The 27,440-nt window shown below is 59.2% G+C and overlaps 2 protein-coding genes across 5 annotated transcripts in view; one reads left to right on the top strand and one right to left on the bottom strand.

Moving 5' to 3' along the window:
- The window catches only part of TREX1 (three prime repair exonuclease 1), a 94,079-nt gene that overhangs the window by 40,121 nt on the left and 26,518 nt on the right, over positions 1 to 27,440 (bottom strand). The window lies entirely within an intron of this gene.
- PLXNB1 (plexin B1) lies at positions 115 to 26,553 on the top strand. Of its 4 annotated transcripts, none has more exons than XM_050780648.1 (38): positions 115 to 210; positions 4,828 to 4,880; positions 5,544 to 6,656; positions 7,526 to 7,708; positions 8,013 to 8,141; positions 8,267 to 8,367; positions 8,667 to 8,799; positions 9,093 to 9,249; positions 9,520 to 9,628; positions 9,703 to 9,811; positions 10,220 to 10,900; positions 11,111 to 11,233; positions 11,438 to 11,560; positions 11,846 to 11,939; positions 12,025 to 12,197; positions 12,326 to 12,477; positions 13,960 to 14,065; positions 14,247 to 14,383; positions 14,655 to 14,831; positions 15,067 to 15,253; positions 15,372 to 15,614; positions 16,344 to 16,520; positions 16,597 to 16,745; positions 17,252 to 17,352; positions 17,452 to 17,669; positions 17,790 to 17,968; positions 18,105 to 18,171; positions 18,401 to 18,547; positions 19,359 to 19,527; positions 19,841 to 19,944; positions 20,019 to 20,103; positions 20,322 to 20,494; positions 20,670 to 20,830; positions 20,925 to 21,072; positions 23,311 to 23,375; positions 23,504 to 23,579; positions 24,613 to 24,687; positions 25,818 to 26,553. In XM_050780648.1, exons 3-38 carry the CDS (start codon positions 5,550 to 5,552, stop codon positions 25,920 to 25,922), a joined length of 6,423 nt encoding a protein of 2,140 aa, XP_050636605.1. In that variant the 5' UTR covers positions 115 to 210; positions 4,828 to 4,880; positions 5,544 to 5,549; the 3' UTR covers positions 25,923 to 26,553. The 4 variants fall into 4 exon arrangements, with proteins under 4 accessions (XP_050636605.1, XP_050636607.1, XP_050636609.1 ...); XM_050780650.1 differs by lacking the exon at positions 115 to 210 and adding an exon at positions 216 to 246; XM_050780652.1 differs by lacking the exon at positions 115 to 210 and adding an exon at positions 896 to 954.

Here is a 27,440-nt window from a genome sequence, read left to right as displayed (position 1 = left end):
ACCCCCACTTGCTGGTGAGCAAATAGGCTGGGGGGGTTGGTGTCAGGTTACATGGCTTAGTTGATGGCGCAAGCCCAGGTCCAAAGCCCATGTTCTCAAACAGCCAGAGGTGGGGCCGGAAGGAGGGATTGGCTGTTGGGGAGTACTGGGAGCAGGGGCGGTGGGCAGGGCCAGGTGCGCAGGGGAGAAACAAGGCGCTTCGGAGTTCAGGTAAAGAAAGTTGGGGAGGATGACCACCGGAGCCGGGTAAGGAGCTCTGGGCGCGGGGCGAGGCCGGGCGCTGGCAGGAGAACGGGTCGGGCAGGTGAGGGACCCGGGTGCGACCCGGCTCTGGACGGGCGGGAAGAGGCCAGGGCGCTGTTCCACCAGCACCTGCGGGTGCGGAGCGCGACCCTCCGCCTCGGCCCCTAGTAACCGGGAAAGTTCCCAGTTCCGGTTCCAAGGCGGCGCGCAGGTGAGGCCGACGGGGCGGGGCGGCTTTGGCTCCCGGGGTTCACTCCTCACCCCTCTGGGCTACCGGCGTTGCCATGGCGACCGCCGCTGTGCAACCCGCCCCCGCCCTCCCGCGTGCGGGAGGGGTCGGATCCCCAGCCCTCGGCCGACGCTGAGCCCGCGGGGTTGGAATGCGGGGTCCCGGGCGGCTCGGGGCCGCGCGCCCGGCTCTCCGGGCTGCTTCCGGCCTGGCTCGGGCGGCGGGCGGGGGGAGGGCAGCCCGGCAGGCGAGGGGGAAGGAGCGGAGCCGGGCCCGGCCGACGCGGCTTTGTCTCCTTTGTTCCCGGCGGTGGCAGCGTCGCGCGGGAGGGGCGGGCAGCGGGCGCAGTTTTCCGCCCCTCGGTCTCCGGGTAACAGCTGCGGCTTCGCCAGACCCGGGGGGAGGCCGCTGCGCGCGGAGCCCGAGCGCGGAGCGGCCGGCGCCCGCCTCGGCGCGCACATCCCGTGGGGCCTGGCCGGGTGGTGAGTGCGGGGCTCGGGGCCGGGGCGGCGAGGACCGGGGCTCCAGAGGTGGAACGGGTCGGGGCCTCGATCCTGCCGGGCAGGGGCGGCCTGGGTGAGTGGTGGGCGACTTTGGTTTTGAGAGTTGGGACCACACTTCTCCGCGCGAAGGGAAACTCTGGCGGCTCCGCCTGGAACGCGATTGGGAGACTGAGGAGGTGGAGCTGCTCCTCCGCGCCCCCTCCTCGCCGCCGCCACCGGGGACCGGCCGGCCCCTTCCCCGCCCTCCCAGGGCCACTGATGGGGTCCTCGCCTCGGGGTCCGGGGGTTGGGGAGGGTCAAGGACGAGCCGAGTGGGGAGGTCGGGGCTTCCCCTCAGTAGTAACAGCCCTTTCTGGCTGCTCCCGGTGGGACTGACAAAGGCGGACCTCGAGCCTGCTGACCCCCAGAGGGGGGCCCTCCTCTCCACACACAGACATATTCAGTGGGTGATCGATCAGCGCCTGGGGTCATCGCAGGTGCCTGGTAAATGGTGGATCTCCCCACCCCTCCTCAACACACAGAAAACAGGGCGAGCAGCGGGCACTGCTGCACTGTCAATGAATAACTCACCTCTGTAGTGGACCCTGGAAGCTGAGCAGGAGGTTGAAACGGGAATGCCGGCTTCCCACTAATTGGAAAGCAAGGCAAATGTGGGCTGTCCTATGGCCCCTCTGCAGGTGCGGAATGGCGGGGTTTGTGAGCCCCTTTTGTTGTCGAGGACAGCTCCACGGGGGTCCGGGAGGTGCTTGCTCTGCAGACAAAAGTTGGGCAGTCTTGGGCCCCCTGAAAAGGTTCAGAGTAGGGTGGGCCCAGAAGAGACTCCAGGCAGGCCTGGGCACAGGCAGAATTAGGCTTTGGCTGTGAGCCTGAACAGGGCCTCAGATGTTGGGAGTGGGCAGGAGATCCAGGCTGTGTAAGTTGGGGATGTGAGGTCTGGTTCTAGATCAGCCTTTTCAGTCTGCCCTGGCCTGGTCATTAACAAAAGTGGGGCCAACGTCTTCCCTTTGAGAGACCAAGTGGCTTGGAGGGATTGTGGGCCTTCTATCTCCCCTATTTGTTGGGTTTTCTTGGCTGTGAAATGGGGGTACGTTCACCATGCAGGGAGCATCTGGTCTGTGCTGAAGTCTGTGCAAGTTGCCGGGGCCTCTGAATCGAAAGCATACTCCCTGCCTTCAAGGAGCTTCAAGTCCAGAGTAGGAGGGTGGAACTGGGAGAAAAGTGACCCTGGCTGGCATCACTAATGCCAGGCACATGCCGTATCATGTTTACTGGTCAGAGCAATCCTTCTTCCCATTGTACAGCTAGGAAATCTGAGGCTCGGAGAGCCTGAGGCCGAGCAGCCGTGCCTGTCAGAGTGTTGGCTAGGTGCGTCCATTCTGTCCACTGCATGCAGTGGCCTCCTCAGAAGCCTGGGAGGACAGGGGAGGCTCCCCAGTTAGAAGATGGTTGGTGTAGGAGTTAATGGGATAGCGAGGGAGTGGGCATTCCAGGCAGCGGCAAGAGCCTGTGCGGCAGCTGGAGGAGCGAGGCAGCCTGCAGTTCAGGCTGGCAGGAACGAAGGGCATTTGTGGGGGAGCACTGGCATGGATCGGGTGGGAGAGGTGTGGACTGGAGGGGTGGGCCTTTATCCCTCCTGCTCTGGGGTGCCCCAGAGGCTTTTGGGGGAGGGGTGTACTCCAATTCTACTCAAGTAAAGCCCCAAGAAGTTGGGAGTTGGGAGGCTAGATTGGAGGGGCTGGGAGCTGCTCAGTGGCCTGTGGCAGAGATAAAGTGAAATCCATGTGCCTGAAATGGAAGAGAAAAATGCATGCTCTTCTTTCTCTCCTCCTTCAGCTACCCATGGTATGTGTGGAGGGGCAAGGGGTGCTAGGTCCTGATTCACAGGGAGACTGATTGCAGAAGCCTGACCACTTTCCCTGGAGTGGGTCAGCGGCCGATCTCCTCGGTGGCCTGGCCAGGAGCTGTTCTGATCCCACCCATTTCTTCCTGTTGTCTCCTCATCCAGTGTTTTTTTTTTTTAAATTAATTATTATTATTACTATTTTTTCATCTCCCAAGGCTCTGTCATCCATCAATCCAGTTTTGATATCACATATGGGGAGTGGTTTTGTTGCTGCCCCTTGAGGGCTGGAGAACTTTGGCATGCAGTAGGCTCTGAGCAAATATTTGTAAACATGTAGGAGTGAGTATTGGTCTAACTATGGGACCCTGTGCCCAAGGCCCATCCCTGGCATGCGGTGGCAGGAGAATTGAACAGTAGCCCCGTGCAAGAGATGACCTCTGCCCATCCTCAGGTGGACTCTGTCTTCCCATGGGAAGAAACTTTCTTTCCTCATCCCTTGGAAACTAGGTGGGGGGCTCCTGGGCAGCCTGGTCTTGCCACAGTCCTGGGATCCTGGCCGGGTTCAAGACTTTCCCTGCTGCCCCCTTCCCCCCCGCCCCCTTGGGTGGCAAACAGAGGCAGCCTTGTTCCTGCTCCCATAGAGCTGCCCTGTTTTCTGCACACTAAAAATGGAAACCCCCAAGCTATTTCGGGAGCAGTGCCCAGCCAGGCTGTGACCACGGCCCCCCTGCTCCCACCGGGCTGTGGCCACAGTGTCCCAGCTTCCACCAGGCTGCTGGACCCTCCCCTGAGCCTTGTGCCCAGCCCTGTTCACTTTGGGGCAGCCTCAGGAGTACGCTGCTCAGGCCTCAGCTAGGATGAGCCGACCTGGGAGAAGCAAGCGCTTGATATTTTGCGCAGGCAGCTTGGCAGCTGGGTGATGGGAGGGGCTGGGCAACGTGGCCTGGGCACAGGCAAGTAGGGGAAGTGTCTCCCAGTCTGAGATGCATTGTCTGTCCCAGCACTTCACCAACCTTGGTGCTCTTGGCTGGGGACCACTGGGGAAGGTGGTGTTGCCATAGTTTCTTGTTTCAGGGACTCAGGAGCCTCAGCTGGGGCCCAAGAAGGGGTCTGTGTAGAGAGCAGGCACCCAAAGTCTGGGGAGGTCCTGGTGATGGGCCTGGGAACAGCCAGGCATGGCACCTTCCTCCAGGACACACTCCACTTAGCCCACATCTTGGGTCCTGGCACTACTCTGAAGTGCAGGAGAGGAAATAGCAAGAGATGGCCTAGCTTCTACAGCTCTCTATATGTAGGGCTCCAACTAAGTACTCTCGAACGAGGGGAGTGTGCATGAATGTGTGTGTGTGTCTAAATGTGAGTGGTGGTCTGAATGTCTCAGGTGAGTGTGACGTGTGTGTGTTCCTGTGTGTCGATATGGATGTGTCTTCATGTGGTGTTTGAACATGGGTGGCTGTGTCTGTGTGTGTCACTGTGCTGTGTGTATAGATGGCATCTGCATCTGTGTGTGTGTGTGTGTGTGTGTGTGTTTGTGTGTTGTAGGTGTACACATGCAGGGTGGGTGGTGTGTATGCATCTTGCTGTGCGAGTGCCTGTCTGCTGAAGCGCTGGTAGCCCTTTGGGCTGGGACAGCCCCTGGCCGTGTAGAGGGTGTATACCTGGGTTCCTTTACAAGGTGAAGTTTGAGCAGAGAGAGGGACCTCACAGGGAGAGGGCCATGCTGGGGGCCTGGCTGGACCCTGCTAGCCGTGGGGCTCCTTCCTAGCTGACCTTTCCCAGGCCCCTCGGGTGCCTGGCTCTGCCGCCCTCCCCCTCCTCGTGTGGGCTCCGAGGAGGCGTCCTCTGTGGAATGTGTTTGGTGGCCAGGGGCCAGGCTGGGCCCAGCTCCACCAGCAGGCTGGGCGGTGGGGAGGGGGTGCTTCTGTGCTGCCTCCCCAGTGGGGAGCCCAGGGCTTCCATGTGCCTGCAGCCCAGGCCCCAGCTTCACACTCGGCTTTCCCCTCTTCTAGGTGACTCCCACACGGGTCATGCTGTTGTCTCCTGATCCAGCCAGCCCTGCCAGGTGAGCCTGACCTCACACTAGATATCTAGGAACAGCATGACTCCTACCTATTCTGAGGGCTCTCGGAGGTGGGGTGCAGCCCTTCAGGCCCCACCCCTCCGAGCTGGAGCCTCCTCACATCTCTCAGGCCTCTTGGTTCTGTGGTTATTACCCTTCTGGATTCCTGGCCTGAAAGGCCCTGACCCCAACTCTTGTCTTGCTCTAACATTCTGCTGGCTCAGGAGGCCTCCCTCTCCTTCCTCCTTCTGCCTGGGAAACCCTCATCCATGTAGAGCCTCTCCTTTCTTGGGGTCTGGGCCCCTCCTTCCCATCACCTGCTCTCCTGCCCCATCCAGACCCTGCTTCCTGGGCATGGCCTCTCCAGCCCCTCACCCTCTGATCTGGGGGGATGGTGAGTGGGGTGCAGGTCTCCTTAGAGAATCGTGCCTGCCAAGAATGGGCAGTGTTGCCTAGGAAGTATCTCCTATTTCTGACCTCGTTCTAGTGTGTGGTCCTGAGGTCATCCTGGACATAGTGCCTGTCTAAGAAGCCTGGTCCTCCTCTGCTCACCCCCTAGGTTAGGAGGGGCATCTTGGCAATGCCACAGTCCTATCCCTTACCAGTGGCCCCAGGGTGCTCTGGCAGCCACATGAGCCCCACTCTCTCGACCTGTCTCCCTGCCAGGTGACCATGCCTGCCCTGGGCCCAGCTCTTCTCCAGGCTCTCTGGGCTGGGTGGGTCCTCACCCTCCAGCCCCTTCCACCAGCTGCTTTCACTCCCAATGGCACGTATCTGCAGCACCTGGCAAGAGACCCCACCTCAGGCACCCTCTACCTGGGGGCCACCAACTTCCTGTTCCAGCTGAGCCCTGGGCTGCAGCTGGAGGCCTCAGTGTCCACCGGCCCTGTGCTAGACAGCAGGGACTGCCTGCCACCTGTGATGCCTGATGAGTGCCCCCAGGCCCAGCCTACCAACAACCCGAACCAGCTGCTCCTGGTGAGCCCAGGGGCCCTGGTGGTGTGCGGGAGCGTGCACCAGGGGGTCTGTGAGCAGCGGCGCCTGGGGCAGCTTGAGCAGCTGCTGCTGCGGCCAGAGCGGCCTGGGGACACCCAGTATGTGGCTGCCAATGATCCTGCGGTCAGCACGGTGGGGCTGGTAGCCCAGGGCTTGGCAGGGGAGCCCCTCCTGTTTGTGGGGCGAGGATACACCAGCAGGGGTGTGGGGGGTGGCATTCCACCCATCACAACCCGGGCCCTATGGCCGCCGGACCCCCAAGCTGCCTTCTCCTATGAGGAGACAGCCAAGCTGGCAGTGGGCCGCCTCTCTGAGTACAGCCACCACTTCGTGAGTGCCTTTGCACGTGGGGCCAGCGCCTACTTCCTGTTCCTGCGGCGGGACCTGCAGGCTCAGTCTAGAGCCTTTCGTGCCTATGTGTCTCGAGTGTGCCTCCGGGACCAGCACTACTATTCCTATGTGGAGTTGCCTCTGGCCTGCCAAGGTGGCCGCTACGGGCTGATCCAGGCTGCAGCTGTGGCCACGTCCAGGGAGGTGGCGCATGGGGAGGTGCTCTTTGCAGCCTTCTCCTCGGCTGCACCCCCCACTGTGGGCCGACCCCCATTGGTGGCTGCTGGGGCATCTGGAGCCTCTGCCCTCTGTGCCTTCCCCCTGGATGAGGTGGACCGGCTTGCTAATCGCACGCGAGATGCCTGCTACACCCGGGAGGGCCGTGCTGAGGATGGGACCGAGGTGGCCTACATCGAGTATGATGTCAATTCTGACTGTGCACAGCTGCCAGTGGTGAGTTCCAGTGTTGCCCTGCTTTTCCCCCTCTCTGAGGCCACTGGCCAATTATTTGCAGCCAAGGAGCTGCCCAGAGTGTCCGAGGGCAGCTGGTGGTAGCACGAGGATGATCAGATCAGCAGATATTAAGTGCTTCCTGTGTTTCCTGGGCAGTGGTACCTTACCACAAACCTGGCATGCGGGTGGCAGCAGTGTCTAGATGGGCTTGGACTAGGATGCTGGAGGGGTGGCCCTAGTGTAGGTGGATTGGGAGGATGTTTGGGGGTTCTTGGGTAGGGACAGGGACCTATAATGGAATGAGACCTTTGGCTCTTGAGCAGGAGAGGAAGGTGAGGTCGGGATTGATGAGCTGTAGCCTCAGGATGGATAAAAAAGGGAAGAAGCTGCACGCAGGGTTGAGTCAGTGAGAGGCAGGAGAGGGCCCCGGTGAGTGGACTTGGAGCAGAAAAGCAGGCTGTGAGAGGTTTTGGAGAAGTGGTCCAGGAGCAAGGTGACCACAGAAACTGGAGGAAGCACTCCCAGGCCAGGGATGGGAGAAGGTGGGGCCACAGGCAGCGGTGGGGATCAAAAGAGGGGGAAGGAGCCACTGGAAACTGCCCAAGGACTGGAGCAGAACTGGAGATCAGTCCACTGCGATAGGGCTAAGGATGTACCTGGGGGGATATTGTCCAGGGAAGGGTTGTTAGGGAGGGCCCAGAGAGACTGGGGACAGGGATGGGGTTGACCCAGGAGGGCCAGCAGAGAAGACACTGTTGTATAGGGAGAGCTACCAGAGCGGCTGCGGGAGGGAATGAGGTTGGCCAGGGAGGATGTGGCCAAGGAGGTTATCCAGGGAGGGCCTTCCTGATGCTTCTTGCTGCCTATAGGACACCCTGGATGCTTATCCCTGTGGCTCAGACCATACGCCCAGCCCCATGGCGAGCCGGGTCCCACTGGAAGCCACACCAATTCTGGAGTGGCCAGGGATTCAGCTAACAGCTGTGGCAGTCACCGTGGAAGATGGACACACCATTGCTTTCCTGGGTGATAGTCAAGGGCAGCTGCACAGGGTGAGCCCACAGGAAGTACTGGCCCCTGTCCCAGAGTCTGGAGGGAACAGGTTGCTGGGGACCCAGCCTGGTTTAAGCTATCCCTGTGACCCGTGGGCCAGGAGAGATGACCTGAGCTGCTCTCCCAGGACTGGGTGGTGTTTACCTGTGATTTTCCTCCATCCCCGCTAGGCTGGTTGGTATGACCTGTGACTGCCCAGGAGGAAATTCTGTCTGTAAATTACTTCGATTGGGTGGAGGAGGGGAGGGCTTTGGGCCTCTGCCCATGGACTTGGATCCCAGACCCTGTGGTCTCTGATCCCAGGTCTACTTGGGCCCAGGGAGCGATGGCCACTCGTACTCCACACAGAGCATCCATGAGGGGTCTGCAGTTAGCAGAGACCTCACCTTTGATGGGAACTTTGAGCACCTGTATGTCATGACCCAGAGCACAGTGAGTGCCAGGCATAAACAAGGGCATGGCTGCTGGGAGGGGCCTCTGGGTGGGGCCAGAGACCCATTTGTGGGTGAGCCACTGGTGTTTGGATTGCTGGCCTCAGGTCCTCTTTGCTGTCACAGCTTCTGAAGGTTCCCGTGGCCTCCTGTGCTCAGCACCTGGACTGTGCATCTTGCCTTGCTCACAGGGACCCATACTGTGGGTGGTGTGTGCTCCTTGGCAGGTCAGATTCCTGACCCCATCCCAGTCTCAGCCTCAAGCCCACAATGCTCCTGCATAATTGTCCTGTCCAGAATTCCTGAACCTTAGTGCTTGACTCTCAACCCCTGATCCCCAGACACCCTGATTCCCCACCCCCATCCTCTGCACTGGGCATCAGTGCCCTGCCAGGGCAGACACAGGAACCTGTATCATACCCACTCTAGGGCCCTGCCCAGGTCCTCCAGATTGTAGGAGTCCCTACCCTATGAACTCCCAGTGGCCTGTGGGGGTCACAGATAGACACTGGTCATTCTTGCTCAGGTGCAGTCGCAGTTCTGAGTGCTCAAGGGGCCAGGGCCCAGAGCAGTGGCTATGGAGCTTCCAGTCTGAGCTGGGCTGTCTGCGAGTGGCAGCCATGAGTCCTGCCAACATCAGCCGAGAGGAAACGAGGGAGGTGAATGATCAGATAGGGAGGGCCCTGGTGGGGAGGGCTCTGGGCATCAAGGTCTGGGTAGAGATCTTAGATCCTGGTGTCAGACATGTCAGATACCACATGGCCTCACACAAGTCACTTCTTTTAGGAGCTCAGTTTGCCCATGTATTTCTAACTCAGGCCAGAGGGCGTTTGGGGAGGCCTGAGGTCTGTTAACTGCTGGTGCCTGTCCACATTGGGTGCCCCATAAATGTGAGCCCTGGTCTGCTGCCCACTAGCCCCAACAGTGTGTCTGTCCTTGGCTCTCTTGGCAGGTTTTCCTATCAGTGCCAGACCTGCCACCCCTGTGGCCAGGGGAGTCATATTCCTGCCACTTTGGGGAACATCAGAGTCCTGCCCTGCTGACTGGTTCTGGTGTGATGTGCCCCTCCCCAGACCCTAATGAGGCCCCAGTGCTGCCAAGAGGAGCCGGTGGGTGAGAGAATGGGCCAGCCTTGGGGGAGGCCAGCCCCTGCTCCAGGGGATGCGGTGGGGTTAAGGTGTGAATCCAGGCAAAGAGCCATGAATGAATGCCTTTCTCTGAGTCCTCCCACTCCCCAACCACCTGAAGCCTCCATTCTGTGCCCTTGGACTGTATTCCCTCACCCCGGGTTGTCTTCCCCATTCAAGGGCTCAGGATATCGGCTCTGGGTCTGAGTGCACCTCCTTGCTGCTTAACCCTGGCCCTCTCCCCTTCTGCAGACCACGTCTCCGTGAGCGTGGAGCTCAGGTTTGGCGCCGTTGTGATCGCCAAAACTTCTCTCTCCTTCTATGACTGTGTGGCGGTCGCTGAACTCCGCCCATCTGCGCAGTGAGTTCCTCGCCCTGTCCCCAGGCCTGGGCTTCCCCGTGGCGACCCCTGCCCCATGGCTGTGCTCTGTGCAGGTGCCAGGCCTGTGTGAGCAGCCGCTGGGGGTGTAACTGGTGTGTCTGGCAGCACCTGTGCACACACAAGGCCTCGTGTGATACTGGGCCCATGGTTGCAAGCCATCAGGTGAGTGTGACCTTGGGCTGGGCCATACGGGGGTGGGTTGGGGGTCCCAGTGTGAGAGTTTTTCTTATGGCCTGGGGTCTGTCTGCCTATGTGAGGCTCTGTCCTGAGCACCAGAGCCGCTGTGTGTAACGGACTCCCTGGAGAACAGCCGCCGATACATCCCGCCTGTTTTGGGAGAGGGCGTTTGTAGCTGAGAGGCAGGGGAGGTCTGGCCTTCATGCCCCACCTCGGCACAGACACCCCTGGAGCCTTCCCCCACAGTTTTCTCCTGTGGAGAATTAATGGGCTGTTTTTATTTCTCTTTTCCTTGGTCTCCTTTCCTCTTAACATACACTGTGCCTGCCTGCATCCTGTCCCGCGCCTGCCTGCTGAGTGGCCCTTCCTGTCTTCCTCTGCCTCCCCCTTCAGAGCCCCCTTGTCTCCCCAGCCCATCCTGCAAGAGACGGACCCAGCCCCTCCCCACCCACAGCACCCAAAGCCCTAGTCACCCCTGCTCCTAATACCCTTCCTGTGGAGCCTGGGGCTCCGTCCACAGCCACAACTTTGGACATCTCACCTGGGGCCAGTCCTTCCCTGCTCAGCCCCTGGGGGCCGTGGGCAGGTTCTGGCCCCATATCTTCCCCCAGCTCCACAGAGTCGCCTCTCCATGAGGAGCCCTCCCCTCCCAACCCCCCAAATGGACCTGGAACCACTGTCCCTGCCCCCACTGACTTCAGACCCACAGCCACACCTGAGGACCTCTTGGCCTCCCCGCTGTCACCCTCAGAGGTAGCAGCAGTGCCCCCTGCAGACCCTGGCCCTGAGGCCCTTCCTCCCACAGTGCCCCTGGACCTGCCCCCTGCCACTGTTCCTGCCACCACTTTCCCAGGGGCCATGGGCTCCGTGAAGCCCGCACTGGACTGGCTGACGAGAGAAGGCAGCGAGCTGCCCGAGGCGGACGAGTGGACGGGGGGTGACGCACCCGCCTTCTCCACTTCCACCCTCCTCTCAGGTGATGGAGACTCAGCAGAGCTTGAGGGCCCTCCCGCCCCCCTCATCCTCCCGTCCAGCCTCGACTACCAGTATGACACCCCCGGGCTCTGGGAGCTGGTGAGGCCCAGCCCAGGAAGGAGGCCTCAGGGGAGGGGATGTGGGGAAGATGCTACCCCTAGCTTGCCTTGTGATTCTGCACTGGGAGGGGGCGAGGGGCAGGGTGGAGTCTGCAGCCCCACACAGGCCTTGCCCCTGGAATCTGGCAAGGCAGAGGGCTGAGCTGGGCAGGGTGGGCTCCATAGACTGCCTTGCCCTTGGTGCCTGCAGGAAGAGGTGACCTCGGGGGCAAGCTCCTGCCCCTGTGTAGAGAGCGTTCAGGGCTCCACGTTGATGCCGGTCCATGTGGAGCGGGAAATCCGGCTGCTAGGCAGGAACCTTCACCTTTTCCAGGTCAGTGTGTCCTGCCTGCTGCTGTCCTTGCAGCCTCCTTAGCTTTGACAAACTCTGCACAAGCCCTGGGGAGCAGGAAGAGGGCAGAGTCCGAGGGCTCAACTCCAACCCAGAGGCTGTGCTGGGGGATCTGTTGGGTGACCTACAGGACTCCCTGGACCCAGCTCCTGAAACTGCCCAAACAGCTGTGTTCTCTGCCCTCAGGACGGCCCAGGAGAAAATGAGTGTGTGATGGAGCTGGAGGGCCTTGAGGTGGTGGTTGAGGCCCGGGTCGAGTGTGAGCCACCTCCAGATACCCAGTGCCATGTCACCTGCCAGCAGCACCAGGTGCACACCATGAGCGCCTGTCGCCCTGAGGGAGTCTGCACACCCATTTCCGACCTCTGACCATGTGCCCCATAGAGTCCTTGCATCCTAGCTCTGACCTGTAACTTGAGGCCCCATGGGGTCCCCATACTCCATTTCTGGCTCTGCCCTCCAACCTGTGGCCCCATGGGGTCCCTCTGACCCTATGCTCCTAACTGGTCATTTTAGTCCTTTCTCTGACTACCCCCTCCCCTGGCCTGACGCTTCCCCCAGTGCTTGACTCTGAACCCACTCCAATTTCTCCAGCTCAGCTATGAGGCTCTGCAGCCAGAGCTCCGTGTGGGGCTGTTTCTGCGTCGGGCCGGCCGTCTGCGTGTGGACAGTGCTGAGGGGCTGCATGGTGAGCCACCTGCGGGCTGCTGGGCTGGCGGCGGTAGCAGGGCTCTCCCAGGCCTGCCTCTCACGTGCGTCTCTGCCACCCCCAGTGGTACTGTATGACTGTTCCGTGGGACATGGAGACTGCAGCCGCTGCCAAACCGCCATGCCCCAGTATGGCTGTGTGTGGTGTGAGGGGGAGCGTCCACGTTGTGTGACCCGGGAGGCCTGTGGTGAGGCTGAGGCTGTGGCCACCCAGTGCCCAGCGCCCCTCATCCACTCGGTTTGTTGAAAGGCTGGCCATCCCTTCCTCAGTGCTGCCCTTAGAGGGAGGGTGTGGGGGCCCAAAGGTGGGAGGTTGGGGCTGCCTTTCCAGTTGAGTAGAGGTGAGCAGTCCTTGTCCTGGAACAGGTGGAGCCACTGACTGGGCCTGTAGACGGAGGCACCCGTGTCACCATCAGGGGCTCCAACCTGGGCCAGCATGTGCAGGATGTGCTGGGCATGGTCACGGTGGCTGGAGTGCCCTGTGCTGTGGTTGCCCAGGAGTACGAGGTCTCTAGCAGGTGAGCTGGCTGCACCCAGCTGGAGCGTGGCGTAGCCTGGGGCCTCCACGGTTGGCTTTTCTGCTTGGGGCCTCCATCCCCCGCTCATCTGCCCCACTGTCTCCCTGTTCCTTGATTCTGGCCACAATGCCTGAGTGCCAGGGTTGCCACTGAAGACCCTGGGCGCCCACCAGACCTGTAAGTTCCTGGCATGGGCTTCTGGGGAATCCTTCCTGGGCCTGTCACTGCCCAGAGCTGACTGGTGGCTCTGCTTCCTGCTCTGCTCAGCTGGTCTTCTGAGGGACTGTGGATATATTAATAGCTGTGGCAGCAGGACCCTGAGATCAGACAGATAAACTCAGGGACTGGCCTTCTCACCAGCTCACTCTTCCCCAGGCATTGTCCTGGGCTGCCAGGCTCCTCAGGAAGGTAGACTTGGAAGGCACACCTCAGAAAGGCACACCTGCCGAGGGCCAGACTCTACTGTCGTCTCTCGGGACCCCTGCTGCCTTCCTGGGGCTCCTGGGTTATGGTAACCTGGCCAGCGGTTGCAGGCCCCAAAGGTACATGTGCAGGACATTCCTAAGGAGATGTCCGCAAGCAGCAGGGCCCAAACCTGGCTGAATATCAGGGTAATCTGCAGACCCTGTCCCAAACCAACACAGAGCAGATCCTTAACTGCCCCTCAGACATCTGGGTTCAGGAGGCCCACGGTGGGGCCCCAGAATCTGTATTTGAAATAAAGAACTACTCTGCTAGAGCATGGAGTGTCCCCTGAATGTGTTATGACTGAGAACTTACAGTGACTATCTAGACTGTTAGTGTTCCAGACCATAAGACTTTGTGATTTATGAAGCAATTGGCATATATTCTGTCTGGAGCCTCCCCTGCGTGGCTCACATGTCACTTGTGTCTTCCTAGAGTGTTTGCAACAACTGTGACAATGTCACTGAGTTGAGCCACTGCAGGCTTAACACTCTGGAAGTTAATTTGCCCAAGCTTCTGTTTTCTGGCTAAGAACCAGCATTTTCTTAGACGGTTCACTTTCCCTTCACATGTATTCCTCTGTCTGACTAGAGGCTTTCAGGGACTCTTTTTCCTGAATAAATCAAGTTTCTACCATGCTTTGAGTGGGTACTGTGCATGTGACGTGGCAGAGGACATGGGCGGCTAGCTGTGCCCACTCTTTTGCTCAGCAGCTCACCCCACAACCAGGCTAACAGGGCCCCTTTGTAAAGTTATGCCACAGATAAATTCTTCCTTGTTGGGGGCCTCTGGGGTTGAACTTAAATGATTGAAACCACAAATATTAATTCTCAGATACCAAGGCCTTCTGATGTGTCATAAAGAATTCCCTCCAAAGTGAGAGAGGGTCTCTGTCAATCTTGTGGAGGATGGGAAGGGGAAGACCACCTGACAGTGGGGCAGGGAGAGGGGCTGCCAGGTAAGCTTGAGGGGCCGTCGATGCAGCCTGGCACCCCCTAGCCTGCTGTGTGCCTACAGCCTCGTGTGCATCACCGGGGCCAGTGGGGAGGAGGTGGCCGGCGCCGCAGCGGTGGAGGTGCTGGGAAGAGGACGTGGCGTTTCAGAGCACGACTTTGCCTACCAGGTACCTGACTGCTAAGCCACCCCCAGCTGCCAGCGGGCCACCCCCTCTGGTGACTCCTCTCAACCTATCTGGTTTTGCCTTGGTGGGGCTGCCAGTCCTGGACCATCCTGTTTCTCAGGCTGTCCCCGCCTCCCTGTGTCTGGTCTGATGCTTATCTCTCTCCCTGTCCTCCTTCCCACAGGACCCGAAGGTCCATTCCATCTTCCCAACCCGCGGCCCCAGAGCTGGGGGCACCCATCTCACCCTGAATGGCTCCAAGCTCCTGACTGGGCGGCTGGAGGACATCCGAGTGGTGGTTGGAGACCAGCCTTGTCACTTGTGAGGGGCACTTCCTCATCCTGCAAAAATCCATGTGCTCCAGGGGAAAGATGGAGGGGTCTGGGATCCTGGGGAGAGCAGAAAGGGGAAGAGGGCCAGTCTGCTTCTTCAGAGAGTGGCTGGACCCTCCCTAGCCGGCTGTGGTGGGAGTGCACCTCCAGGGACACCTGGTGGAGACTGCAGTCAGCACTAGAGGGAAGCCAGCTGGGGCCTGAGTGGTCCAAGTTTCCCCTGCCTGCGCCCCTCCATTCATTCCCACCTCCCCTCCCAGGCTGCCGGGGCAGCAGTCAGAACAGCTGCGGTGTGAGACCAGCCCATGCCCCGCACCTGCCACGCTCCCTGTGGCTGTGTGGTTTGGGGCCACGGAGCGGAGGCTTCAACGTGGACAGTTCAAGTACACCTTCGACCCCAACATCACCTCTGCTGGCCCCACCAAGAGCTTCCTCAGGTGTTGGGCCAAGGGTGTGGCTGCATGGCAGGTGGCAGGGAGATCTTTGCAGCTCCACTATGTGGGGGTTTGTAGGGCTTTATGTTGGGGCACTGAGAATCCCATGCTGCTGGTAGGGGCAGGGGGTCATGTGGTTTGGGGCTGGGGCTGAGCTGACCTAGCTGGGACTGGGCTGTGCTTTAGGTCCAGGTAACATAAGCCATCTTACATTACGTAAGCTCATGGTCTGTTTCAGTGGAGGACGTGAGATATCGGTCCGTGGCCAGAATCTGGACGTGGTACAGACACCAAGAATCCGGGTGACCGTGGTCTCGAGAATGCTGCAGCCCAGCCAGGGGCTTGGACGGAGGCGTCGCGTGGTCCCGGAGACAGCGTGTTCTCTTGGACCCTCCTGCAGTGGCCAGCATGCAGGACACCCTTGGGTACCCCACACTCTCCCCTCGCCCCATACCACACCCTGGGGATAGCCAGAGCAGGTGCCAGAGGAGGCTCTTCCCATTTTTGCTTGGCCCCCCGTCAACCTGCCTGTCTTCCTTCCAGTTTGAGGAACTATGCCATGTCAACTCCTCCCAGCTCATCACATGCCGCACACCTGCCCTCCCAGGCCTGCCCGAGGACCCCTGGGTCCGGGTGGAATTTATCCTTGACAACCTGATCTTTGACTTTGCAACACTGAACCCCACACCTTTCTCCTACGAGGCTGACCCCACCCTGCAGCCACTCAACCCTGAGGACCCCACCATGCCATTCCGGCACAAGCCTGGGAGTGTGTTCTCTGTGGAGGTACAGCTCCTACTTGGACCTGGCAGGGCCCCGAGACCCTTCCCTTGGCTGGACATCTCTACTGTGTGTGGTAGAGGCCGAGACAGTAGAGCAAGGGCCGGTGGATGGACATGGCTCCTCATCTTTGCTGTGTCGGGGGCAGAGGGGGCTGGTGGGGGGTGCCTAGCCCAGGATCTGGCATGGGCTTGACTGCTTGGCTGGTGGCCTGGGTCCTGATGCACTCCATGGCAGGCTCTGGAATGACTGCATTTGTATGTTTGGCCTGTGCAATAGCTGGGTGGCGTGGTCCACACAGGCCATCGGGCTAATCCCCGAGTTGGCAGCCTGGCTCACATAGACATGCACTAGGCAGGTGTCTTGGACATACACAGTGGGCAGCTGACGGGCATGCGGGCAGACCACAGGTCGATATGCCATCATCACCCACCTGGTGAGTCATCAGACACAGAGTGGGGGCTCCGGCTTTGTTAGGTAACTGGGCAGGGTTTGGGAGACAGCTTTATGTTCTCCAGATTTTTCGTTCTGGAGAAGAAAGATAGGAAAGGGCAGCCAAGGGTGATGAGGAGCAGCTTGGAGGACACCTTGTGACTGGCCTGCACGCAGGGGACGGGTGCTGAGAGGCTGTCAGCCCTGCTGCTGGGAGTGGGTCTCAGGGTCCTTCCCACATTTGGGGAGGACAGGATCTGAGGGAAGGGTCCTGAGTGATTGATCGGTGACCCTCTGTTCCAGGGAGAGAACCTGGACCTTGCAATGTCCAAGGAGGAGGTGGTGGCTATGATAGGGGACGGCCCCTGTGTAGTGAAGACACTGACCCGGCACCACCTGTACTGCGAGCCCCCTGTGGAGCAGCCCCTGCCACAGCACCATGCCCTCCGAGAGGCACTTGACTCTTTGCCTGAGTTCACGGTCAGTGGGCTGGTCCCTGGCCGGGCTGGGCATTGACCTGGGCTGAACCCTTGCTTACAGGCGGCTCCCGACACAGGTGCAGATGGGAAACTTGCGCTTCTCCCTGGGTCACGTGCAGTATGATGGCGAGAGCCCTGGGGCTTTTCCTGTGGCAGCCCAGGTGGGCTTGGGGGTGGGCACCTCTCTTCTGGCTCTGGGTGTCATCATCATTGTCCTCATGTACAGGTGGGTGCAGCCAGATGTGGCTGGGCTGGGGCAGGTCGTGGGATCTGGCTGGACTGGGAAGGGACAGACTGGGCCAGGAGTCAGGAAACATTCTCTGTAAATGGCCAGAGAGTAAATATTTTAGGCTTTGCAGGCCAAGTGGTCTCTGCTCAACAACTCAACTTTGCCACTGTGGCACAAAAGCAGCCAGGGACGACATGAAAACACATGAATGTGGCTCTGTTCTAACAAATCTTTATTTATAAAAATAGGTTGTGGGATGGATTTGGCCTGGTTGTGGTTGACTGATCTCTAGGCTAAACTGTGCTGGGCTAGACGGGGCACGGGTGTTTGTGACTTGCTTGGGAGGGGAAAGGCTGAATTGTACTGGGCTAGGCTTGAGCTTGGCTGGCATGGCTGGGTTGGACTGTGGTGGATGAGGCCAGGGTGTGCCTCGGGATAGGTCAGGCAGGCCTGGGCCAGTAGGACTCATCCGGCCGTCCCCTCCTGACCCTGGTGCTGAGCAGGAGGAAGAGCAAGCAGGCCCTGAGGGACTATAAGAAGGTTCAGATCCAGCTGGAGAATCTGGAGAGCAGCGTGCGGGACCGCTGCAAGAAGGAATTCACAGGTGTGCCCAGGAGAACGGGCCCTGCCCTCCAGGGCTCTGCCCAAACCCGCTCCCATCACATGGGATTGGTGCCCAAACCTGGCCTCTTCTGCTCAACAGACCTCATGACCGAGATGACCGATCTCACCAGTGACCTCCTGGGCAGTGGCATCCCCTTCCTCGACTACAAGGTGTATGCGGAGAGGATCTTCTTCCCCGGGCACCGCGAGTCGCCCTTGCACCGGGACCTGGGTGTGCCTGAGAGCAGACGGCCCACCGTGGAGCAAGGGCTGGGGCAGCTCTCTAACCTGCTCAACAGCAAGCTCTTCCTCACCAAGGTGCCCCCACCTGCATCTTCCTGGTCTGCCCCTGGCCCTGCCCCTTCTCCAGGGCGTGGTTTCTGAGCCCGCCCTTCTGTCCCCCAACCCCCTTCTCCCACCCCCTCTCTTTGGCTGCAGTTCATCCACACGCTGGAGAGCCAGCGCACCTTCTCAGCTCGGGACCGTGCCTATGTGGCGTCTCTGCTCACTGTGGCACTGCATGGGAAGCTTGAGTATTTCACTGACATCCTCCGCACTCTGCTCAGTGACCTGGTTGCCCAGTATGTGGCCAAGAACCCCAAGCTGATGCTGCGGAGGTCTGTGTGGCTGTTGGGGCTGGGTGGCCCTGGATAGCTGGAGCTGGGGTGGGGCCTCAGGCTGGGGGGTCTGCAGGATAGAGAGGCCCGCAGCCCCGCCTGCTGACCCTGGCATTCCCCTTTCCCATCATCTCAGGACAGAGACTGTGGTGGAGAAGCTGCTCACCAACTGGATGTCCATCTGTCTGTACACCTTCGTGAGGGTGAGGGGGCAGAGCTGGACAGGGCTCCTGTCTAGGGAGGGTCAGGCCCTCTAAACTGCTAAGCCCTCAGCCACCATGCAGCTCGGACACTTGTGCCAGAGCAGAGACTCCTGCTCAGCCTGTCCTCAGTCCCCTTAAGCCCGTGTCCTGTCCCCTTTCCCAGTGTGCGTCATGTCCCATACACCTCTGCCACCTGCCGGGAGGGCCCTAACTGCCTGTGCTCTCCTAGGACTCTGTAGGGGAGCCTCTGTACATGCTCTTTCGAGGAATTAAGCATCAAGTGGATAAGGGGCCAGTGGACAGTGTGACAGGCAAGGCCAAATACACCTTGAATGACAACCGCCTACTTAGAGAGGATGTGGAGTACCGTCCCCTGGTGAGGGTGTGCAAGTGTGTGGCCTGCAGTCTGAGTGCGGTGAGGGCGAGGGTGGAGAGTGTGTGGGTGTGTGGGCTCTGGACACCAGCTTCTGATGTGGGTACCTGGATGTAGAGCGGGGTGACCTCTGGCTGGTTGCTGGTGAGAGCCCATCAGACTAGTTTAGCAGGATGGCAGTTTAGAGCAGACCTTGATGATAAGGCCTCCAGGTGCCCCAGACTAGGGATGGAACCAGAGTAGCCACAACCAGGGTTTAGGAGGAGCCAGCCCTACCTTGGACCATGGGCTTGAGCTGTGCCAGGGCCTGACCTGTCGGCCTGGCCCTCCTACCAGGGATGCGGCCTTGCCCACCAAGCCAGCCCCACTCTGGCAGGTCTTCTCTCTGGGTTGCTTTCCCCTTAGTTACGCACAAGGGTTCCTGCGGGAAACCCCCATTAAGGCCTGCTGAACCCCTCCCCTGTTGGATGGGTGGGAATATTTGCTCATGCAGGCTTCCCGAAGCTCCTTCAGCCTGGCCCATTCAGCCAGGAACCTGGGGATCTGAGTAATGAGGGACTTGTGCTTACTCCTTTTTTTCTGCCATTTACCCTGTAGTCATTTACAAGTGCTCTGCGCTAGGTGCTGGGGTCACAATGGGGAGGAAGCTGCTGTCCCTGGGGAAGGCAGGCAGGTGAAGAGACGAGAGTTAGGGAATGTGTGGTGCATGGGGGTCAGAGGCAGCAGCCCCTCATGAGTTGTCCCTGCCCTTGGTCTGTGTCTTGGTCATCCTGAGTGTACATGAACCCTGACGACTCCTGTGTGTCCTGCATAGACTTTGAATGCACTGTTGGCTGTGGGGCCTGAGGCAGGAGAGGCCCAGGGTGTGCCCGTGAAGGTTCTGGACTGTGACACCATCTCCCAGGCCAAGGAGAAGATGCTGGACCAGCTTTATAAAGGAGTGTCTCTCACCCAGCGGCCAGACCCTCGCACCCTTGATGTTGGTAAGGGCGTGGAGAGCCCCTGGGGACCTGAGCCAGTGTTGGGCCTGGGCTGGCCCCAGACCAGCTCTGCAGGGACAGCTCATCACTCAGGGTGGGGAGGATGCTGGGAGGTGGGCAGAAGCCGGCTTTGGAACATCTTTGTTGGACAGCCTCTCATCTGGGGAGGGGTCCTGCTCTTGGTCTTTGGAGAGGTTGAGGTTGAGTATGACTGCCCCGTGATGGAGGGGCTGGTGTCCCCGTGGAGGAGGAGATGGGCTTTACTGTGGGAAGGGTATCCTCCAGCCCTGCACCCAGTTCTGCCTTGCCCTTGCAGAGTGGCGGTCTGGGGTGGCTGGACACCTCATTCTTTCTGATGAGGATGTCACTTCTGAGGTCCAGGGTCTATGGAGGCGCCTGAACACACTGCAGCATTACAAGGTAGGAGGGGTGGGAGCTGGAGGAGGGCATGGTGAGCTGGGGCTGGTGGAGGGATTACCAGCTGTGCTCAGCAGGTCCCGGATGGAGCAACTGTGGCCCTCGTCCCCTGCCTCACCAAGCATGTGCTCCGGGAAAACCAGGATTATGTCCCTGGAGAGCGTGAGTACTGCCCCCAACACGGCCCTCTGTCCCTGCTGTGCTCAGCCCAGAGTCATGGGGAAGGTCCTCTGGGCCTCAGGGCAGGCTTGTGCCTATTTCCTTTCTGCCCAGGGAAGCTCTCAACCAGGTGCCCCCACCCCTGGGAGAGCTGGCAAGAACCAGGGGGCCTGGGGAGGTGGCACCTGGGGAAGGGTGACAGCTGTGGGCTCTTGGCACAGGGACCCCAATGCTGGAGGATGTAGATGAGGGGGGCATCCGGCCCTGGCACCTGGTGAAACCAAGTGATGAGCCAGAGCCGCCCAGGCCTCGGAGGGGCAGCCTTCGGGGCGGGGAGCGTGAGCGTGCCAAGGCCATCCCTGAGATCTACCTGACCCGCCTGCTGTCCATGAAGGTGGGGTGGGGCTTGCCAAGGTGGTGGGGCCTGGGCTGAGGGGGGAGCATGGCCACTCGTGGGATTTGGGGGTGCTGTGGGGTTTGTGCAGGTACAGTGCCGGGGGGTGTCTGAGGCTGCGCTGCTGCTGAGGGCCCTTTGCTGACCACACCTCTCTGCTTCCCCCTTCCCACAGGGCACCCTGCAGAAGTTTGTGGACGACCTGTTCCAGGTGATTCTCAGCACCAGCCGCCCCGTGCCACTCGCTGTGAAGTACTTCTTTGACCTGCTGGATGAGCAGGCCCAGCAGCATGGCATCTCCGACCAGGACACCATCCACATCTGGAAGACCAACAGGTAGGGTGGTGCTGGGTGGGCTCTGGGTGTGTGTGGGGGGTTTTCTCTTGTGCCTCCCCAGCACATTCATTGGCCATGCCTGCCCCACCCGCAGCTTGCCTCTGAGGTTCTGGATCAATATAATAAAAAACCCGCAGTTTGTGTTCGACGTGCAAACATCTGATAACATGGATGCGGTGCTCCTTGTCATTGCACAGACCTTCATGGACGCCTGCACCCTGGCCGACCACAAGCTGGGCCGGGTGAGCAAGTCTGGGATGGATGTGGAGGGGGATGGGTGAGGGTGGACAGTGCTGTGTGTGCACTCAGATTCTAGGCTTTTCTGAGAACTTCAAGGAGGACTTCGGGGAGACCTCTGACCTTCCAAGCCGAGGCTTCATCCCAGGGCCGCCTCCGTTTTAAGGGATGAGCAAGAGGTTGGGGCATTGTGTGCCAATTCACAGCTGAAGTTGTGGGCAGCAAGTGCAGCCTGGTGTGGCTGGGGCATAGAGTGCTGGCCAGGCGTGGAAGTAGGCCAGGGCCAGTTGGTCAGGACTCACTCCTGTGGCAGTGGGAACCACAGAAAGTCTGGGAACAGGGAAGTGGTGTGACCAGACCTGAGAGTTTGTGGAACATTGTGGCTGCTGTGCATGGATGAGCTGAGTGAGGGAGTCCCACGAGGGTGCTGTGCTGTCCTTCTGACAAGCAGCGGCTGGGTTCAAGCTGGGCAGGAGGGTGCAGGGCAGGCAGAAGCTGAAGGTTGGATGTGGGGGATGAGGAAGAAGGAGCGGGGGTCACACATGATCCCTGGGCCTCTGGCTATGGTAAGCTCAGACTTGGAGGAGGTGAGTCTGGTGTTTGTGGGGTTTCCAGGTAGAGACATGGATTGTTCAATCCCAGAGCAGCCCTGGGCTGCTGGGTGGGTTTGGTTCCTTAGGGTGCTGGAGGTGTCTGCCTGCCAGTAGGGCAGTAGGGAAGAGAGTCCAGGGGGTGTCACGGTTTGAGGGATGTGTGAGGAGGAGAGCTGGGAAGTACAGGAGACTGAGTAGTTGGAGCTGTCCGGGAGCACAGAGGTTGGGAGTCTGTTGTCACAGCAGTCAAAGCCGGGAGTTCCCTGACATATGAGGTCCCCAAGGTGTCTGCTCAGGCATCCAGTGGGCAGGGCCCTCGTGTAATTCTGCAGGTCCATGAGTGGGGCTCTGCTTAGCCTTTACCCCCAGGTCTCAGTCGGCGAGGGACCTCTTGAGAGATACTTCCCTACACCTCTGGGAAAAATCAAAATTAGCTGAGCACGGTGGCTCACACCTAGAATCCCAGCACTTTGGGAGGCTGCGGTGGGCAGATCGCCTGAGGAGCTCAGGAGTTTGAGACCAGCCTGGGCAACATGGCAAAACCCCGTCTCTACAAAAAATACAAAAATTAGCCAGGAGTGGTGGTGTGCGCCTGTGGTCCCAGCTACTAGGGAGGGTGAGGTGGGAGGATCACTTGAGCCTGGGAGGTTGAAGCTGCAGTGAGCCATGACTGCGCTGTTTGCTATACTTCAGCCTGGGTAACAGAGCGAGACCGTCTGAAAACGAAAAAACAGAAAGTTCTGTTCAAAATTGTAGCACTGTCTTTTGGGAGCCATTTTTGATCCAGATGCTGTCATCATGCCTATAATGAGCTAAGAACCAAAGGGCCACACCAGGACCCGCAGGGCCACCTCCAGGGTAGACCCTATGTGGTGGCTGGGATTTTTACCAGATCTTCCCAGTACCTACCCTTCCCAGCAGAACAGCAGATGGTTCCTGGGTAGCTCAGGAGTAGCCCCAACCAGGAATGCCAAGGGTTCCCCCATGGGGAGTTGTCGAGAAGGTGCGAATCCTGACTCAGGTTGACAAGAGGAGCTGGCCTTGGGTCCCTGCTCACGGTGGGCAGTGCCACCTCGAGATATTTCTCACCTTCCCAGCAGCTCTAAGATGAGGAGAGGTCCTGAGAACAGAAGTATGCTGCCCAGAGCCCATGGCTGCTGGGACTTGAACCCAGTTCAGTGGTAGAGGCTGTGTCTAGGTGTGTTAAAGTGGTGGAAACTGACTGGACAGACCTGCTTCAAATCCTAGCTCAGCCACCGGGGAGTGAAGTGGTCTGTGGCCGCTTAGGTAATGTTCTGGGTCTCAGTTCACTCACTTTTAAAATGATGACCCTGGGAGTGAACAGCAGCTTCGTGCCCTGCATACCGGGCTCTTGCTGGATCTAGGTGGAGGCATGTGGAGCCGAGCAATTATTTCTGATGACATCAGAGGCTGGACGTTGGTGGAGGGGAGGGAGCAGTGGAGGCTTCTGCGGAAGGAAGTATACTAGGGTGACCACCTGAGCTGGTTTTCTGGGACTCAGGGGCTTCCTGGGATGTGAGACTTTCTTTTCAAAACTGAAGCAGTGCTGGGAAACCCAGGACACTTGATCACTCGAACAGGTGATCATCCTTCCTTCCTTCCTCTTTTCTGTCCTCCTGCTATGTCCAGGACTCCCCGATCAACAAACTTTTGTATGCACGGGACATCCCCCGGTACAAGCAGATGGTGGAAAGGTATTGGAGGGTGCGGTGGGTAGAGGTTGGAGGGTGTGTGCAGCTGAGACTCGGGGGGTGGGCTCTGGTGGGGAGCGGGGGAGTGGGCTTGTTTACCCAGCAGCTGCTGTGCCCTGTCTCTCTGGCAGGTACTATGCAGACATCAGACAGGCTGTCCCAGCCAGCGACCAAGAGATGAACTCTGTCCTGGCTGAGCTGTCTTGGGTAAGGCCTCCCTCTGCTTCTTGGGTTGGGCATAGGCCTCCTGCCACAACGGTCCTGTCCACTTCACACTGCCCCTTTGCAAGGAAGCCCTTGGGAACCTTAGTAGCCCTGTGAGCTGGTTGGGGCAGGAAACATAAGTACAGAATGTTCCAACTGCCACTGAAAGACCAGAGCTCCCACCATCTCATCACAGAACAAGCAGGGGTCTTGTCCTGGCAGCTGCCATATACCCTGATTCAGCCAGGCACTTGTAAGGTAGCTGGGATTCAGCCTCAGGCCTGCCTGGGTCTGCCTGTGTGCGTCTTCCCACTGCTGTGCCTCCCTTGGTGGCACAGGTGTCCCCTCCACTTCCCCCATTCCTAAAACAGCCCTAAAATGTAACTCCAGGGAGTTATGAACAATGTTTCTGAAATGTTGATGGTGATGACAGCCACAACCACAACACTAATAGCAGCTGTAATTTTGGGGTGTTGTGTGTGAAGCCCTTCATGGGGTGCTTTGATTGTCTTACTTGATCCTCACAAGAACTCCACAAGTTAAGTGACACTGACTCCATCATCCAGGTGAGGAAGTTGAGGCTCAGAGATGTCCCCATGGAGGGGCCTGAGAGTGACCTCAGGAAATACTTGAGTTAGGCCAGAACAGAATCATGCTGGGCTGTCAGCCTGCAAGTGAAATCAGTGCCACTTGGCTCTGGAGTCACCTGGGTGGCAGAGGGTCTGGGCTAGAACCTTAAGGGATTGAGAGAGGCAGGGCTCCAGTGGAAACCCCAGACCTTGCTGAAGCAGTTAGACCTGAGCTGTCTTCCTACCACGGAGACCCTCTTGGCGCTACCCTGTTCTGTCACCATCTGGCACGCCTGGCCTGGGGTCCCTGGGCCATGGAGGGGACTCTGCTTCCCACTGTAGTGCCCATCCCATTCCCTACCTCTCAGGTCCCCTTCTCCCCCAACCCTTCCCTGGGGTCCTGGGCCACCTCCTGTGGCTGTCTGTACCCCTCATCTCTCTCACCTTTCATTTGGCCTCTTTCCTAGAACTACTCTGGAGACCTCGGGGCGCGAGTGGCCCTGCATGAACTCTACAAGTACATCAACAAGTACTATGACCAGGTGGGCAGGCCCTGGGCCCCAACTGGGAGGCTGACTCAAGGCATCCCAGGAGACTTAAGGGGCTCTGACCCTGTGACTCATGGTGGGGGCTTTGGTCTTCCCCAGGAACAGCATAGTGGGGGACCGGGCCCCTGGGCGGCTTGGGAAGTGTTCTCCAGGCGGGTTTCCTGGCATTGACTGTACTCTCACTTGTCCCACCACTCCCCATTCCGGCTCCCCAGCAGGATGGCGAGGCACAGTGCTGGTGGTTGTGGGGGCCAAGGGGTCTACCAGGGCCTGGAGGTGGTATGCATTTGCTGAGTTGGCAGCATGTTGGGCATGGCCAACATGCAGGTGCAGGCCTGGCTTGGCTGCATGAGCTGAGAAGAGGAGAGTCCAGGCACACGGGCTGGGGTGTGAGGGTACACTGGAGCTGGTGAATCTTTTTGGACGATCCCTGGGCTGGGCCTGAAGAGCTGAGCACCTGCCAGTCAACCTGCTGGGTGCCTGATGGAATAGTCCACTTAGATGTTTGTGTGGCACCAGTGAAGTGACTGTTGCTGCTCAGAGATGAGGAACCTGCCTCATGGCCCACAGTCTTCCTGGGCATGGTATGGGCCATGGCATGGGGCATGGGGGAGGCAGAGTGTAATGCAGGCATGTCCCCTCGTGGAGACATAGTGGGCAGTGGCTGTTTTCCAAAGTGCTGCTGCCCTCCGGTTCCTACTGGCTCCCTTGGTGGCAGCCCCCAATTTGTGGTTGGTGTTTGATCAGTGTCTGTTTTCTCAGCACATGTGTCTGGTCATTCTTGGGTCTCTGCCCCTTGTCTGGCACCAGGCAGATAAGAACTTGGGAAATGCTGTTGCCGGGCAGGTGGGTGAGCCAGGATGGCTGCATCAGGGCTTCTGAGGGGCTCGGTACTGAGTCAGGTCCTTCATTTCCTACCTTATTCGTCCAGAAACGGTGGCTTTGATGTTATTACCCCTCCTGCTGGCGAGGCCCTGAGGTCACAGAAAGTACGTGAAGTGACTGGCTGGGTTTCTTGGCCTTCTATCCCACTTGTGCCACAGCGTCTTAGGAGGGCTGTTGAATTTTGCAGCAAACACGTTGGCCAAAGAAGTCTCCCCTGATGGCATCGGTCTCTGTTTCAGATCATCACTGCCCTGGAGGAGGATGGCACGGCCCAGAAAATGCAGCTGGGCTATCGGCTCCAGCAGATTGCAGCTGCTGTGGAAAACAAGGTCACAGATCTATAGGGACCCAGGAGCCACGGCCTGCTATTGCTTCAGCCCGGCCTGGGCAGCCCTGGAAGCTCGGGGGGAGAGGCCACCTTCTTAGGTGCCTGTAGTGACTGACAAGCAGTTAGTGGAAGGTGACTCACAGTCTCCTGGTGGCTCTGGCCTCGGCCCTGCTGGACCCACCTCCTAGGCCAGGGGCCTCAAGGCTCATGGGGTAGGACCTAGCCTGCTTCCCGAGTCCAGGGACCCTATGACACCGGTCTGCAGGGAGTTGGGGACTGAGGGCTTCCAGAGAGTGGCCGGAAGAGCCTCCAGGCCCCTGGGGAGACTGTGCTGTTCCTGAACACTGGCCTTGGCTGCACTGGGATTCGGAGAGGAAGGAGGAGAGCCCCATACTTCCTGTCTGCCTCCTCCACCATTCCTGACCTCAGTTGAGCTGCCTCTGGCCTCGTTGCTGCTGCCACATCCTAGGTCTAAGAGTTGAATGCCTCTCCTAGGCCACTGCAGACTGACCCCTCAGCAGGGCTGGCTGTCACAGGGCCACCCTGCCTCACAGGGAGCCATGGTGAGGGCCATCTGCTGCAGGGGGGTCTTGGGGAGAGTGGTGGCTCAGTTGACCCAGCTCTTCATTAAAGGATAACACACTGCACTGAGTCTGATGTGTGAGGCTGGCCCAGCCCCCGGCTACTAGGAGGATGGCAGCTATGCCTGACAGGTACCAGGGGGATGTAGTATCTGCGCCCTGGGGAAGTCTCATGGTCCCCCATCATATCCCAGACTGCAGGGCTGGCTGAGGCTCTCCTTGACTCCTGGGCAGGGCCTGGTGGGGTGAAGGCTTCCATGAAGGAAGTAAGAACCCCATCTGGGGCAGAGCTGGTGACTGAGATAGAGGGGTCTGCAGTCTCTTCAGGGGGGCCTGCTTTATCTGCAGTTTGCTTATTCTCACTTCTCCACTCATGTTCTATTTATCTTGAAAGGGACTAGGAAAGGATGACATAATTACAGGCAACTCTAGGCAGAGGGGGTCTCGAGGGCTCTTTTCCATGGTCCTGTTCCTGGACTTAGGGTTTCTGTGTTGCTTTCCAAATCAGGGCATCCTAGGGCCGGCTCCTAAACTGTCTGCCTCCATGAAGTCCGCCTTATATGGTTCTTCCTGATTTGTAGCTGGAGGTGAGCTTGGAGACTGTCTTACCTGCTCTCATGTTGCTAGTTGGGTCTGTAGGGCAGGGGATTGATGCCCCTCTTGACTGAGACCACCCTCGGCCTTAGCAGAAGGCCAGCCCCCCATGGAACAGAAGAGATAGGGTGGCAGCTATGCCTGGCAGATGAGAGGAGGGCCCTTCTGCCTTGAGGCCTTCAGAGGGCTCATCCCTTTGGCCCTCTGCTTACCCTTCATAACCCAGTGACCCTTAGCATTTCCTCTCATTTGGCACAGAGACCCATCCTCCCCTCAGGGTCTTCATTGAGTGTTTGGAGATATAGAGACTGATAGAACTCCAGGAGGACTCCTATCCCCTGCCTCTTTTTGGCCCTAAA

The sequence above is a fragment of the Macaca thibetana genome, chromosome 2 (assembly GCF_024542745.1).
Source record: "Macaca thibetana thibetana isolate TM-01 chromosome 2, ASM2454274v1, whole genome shotgun sequence".
NCBI classification, from domain to species: domain Eukaryota; kingdom Metazoa; phylum Chordata; class Mammalia; order Primates; family Cercopithecidae; genus Macaca; species Macaca thibetana.
The sequence above is the reverse complement of the archived record's forward strand: the minus strand, read 5'-3'. Positions and strand labels throughout refer to the sequence as shown.

Coding starts and splice junctions, on each gene's coding strand:
- PLXNB1 (XM_050780648.1), top strand. CDS start 5,550: ATGCCTGCCCTGGGCCCAGCTCTTCTCCAGGCTCTCTGGGCTGGGTGG. Junction 8,368..8,666: donor TGGTGTGTGCTCCTTGGCAG/GTCAGATTCCTG, acceptor ATTCTTGCTCAG/GTGCAGTCGCAGTTCTGAGT. Junction 9,812..10,219: donor CCATGGTTGCAAGCCATCAG/GTGAGTGTGACC, acceptor CTCCCCCTTCAG/AGCCCCCTTGTCTCCCCAGC.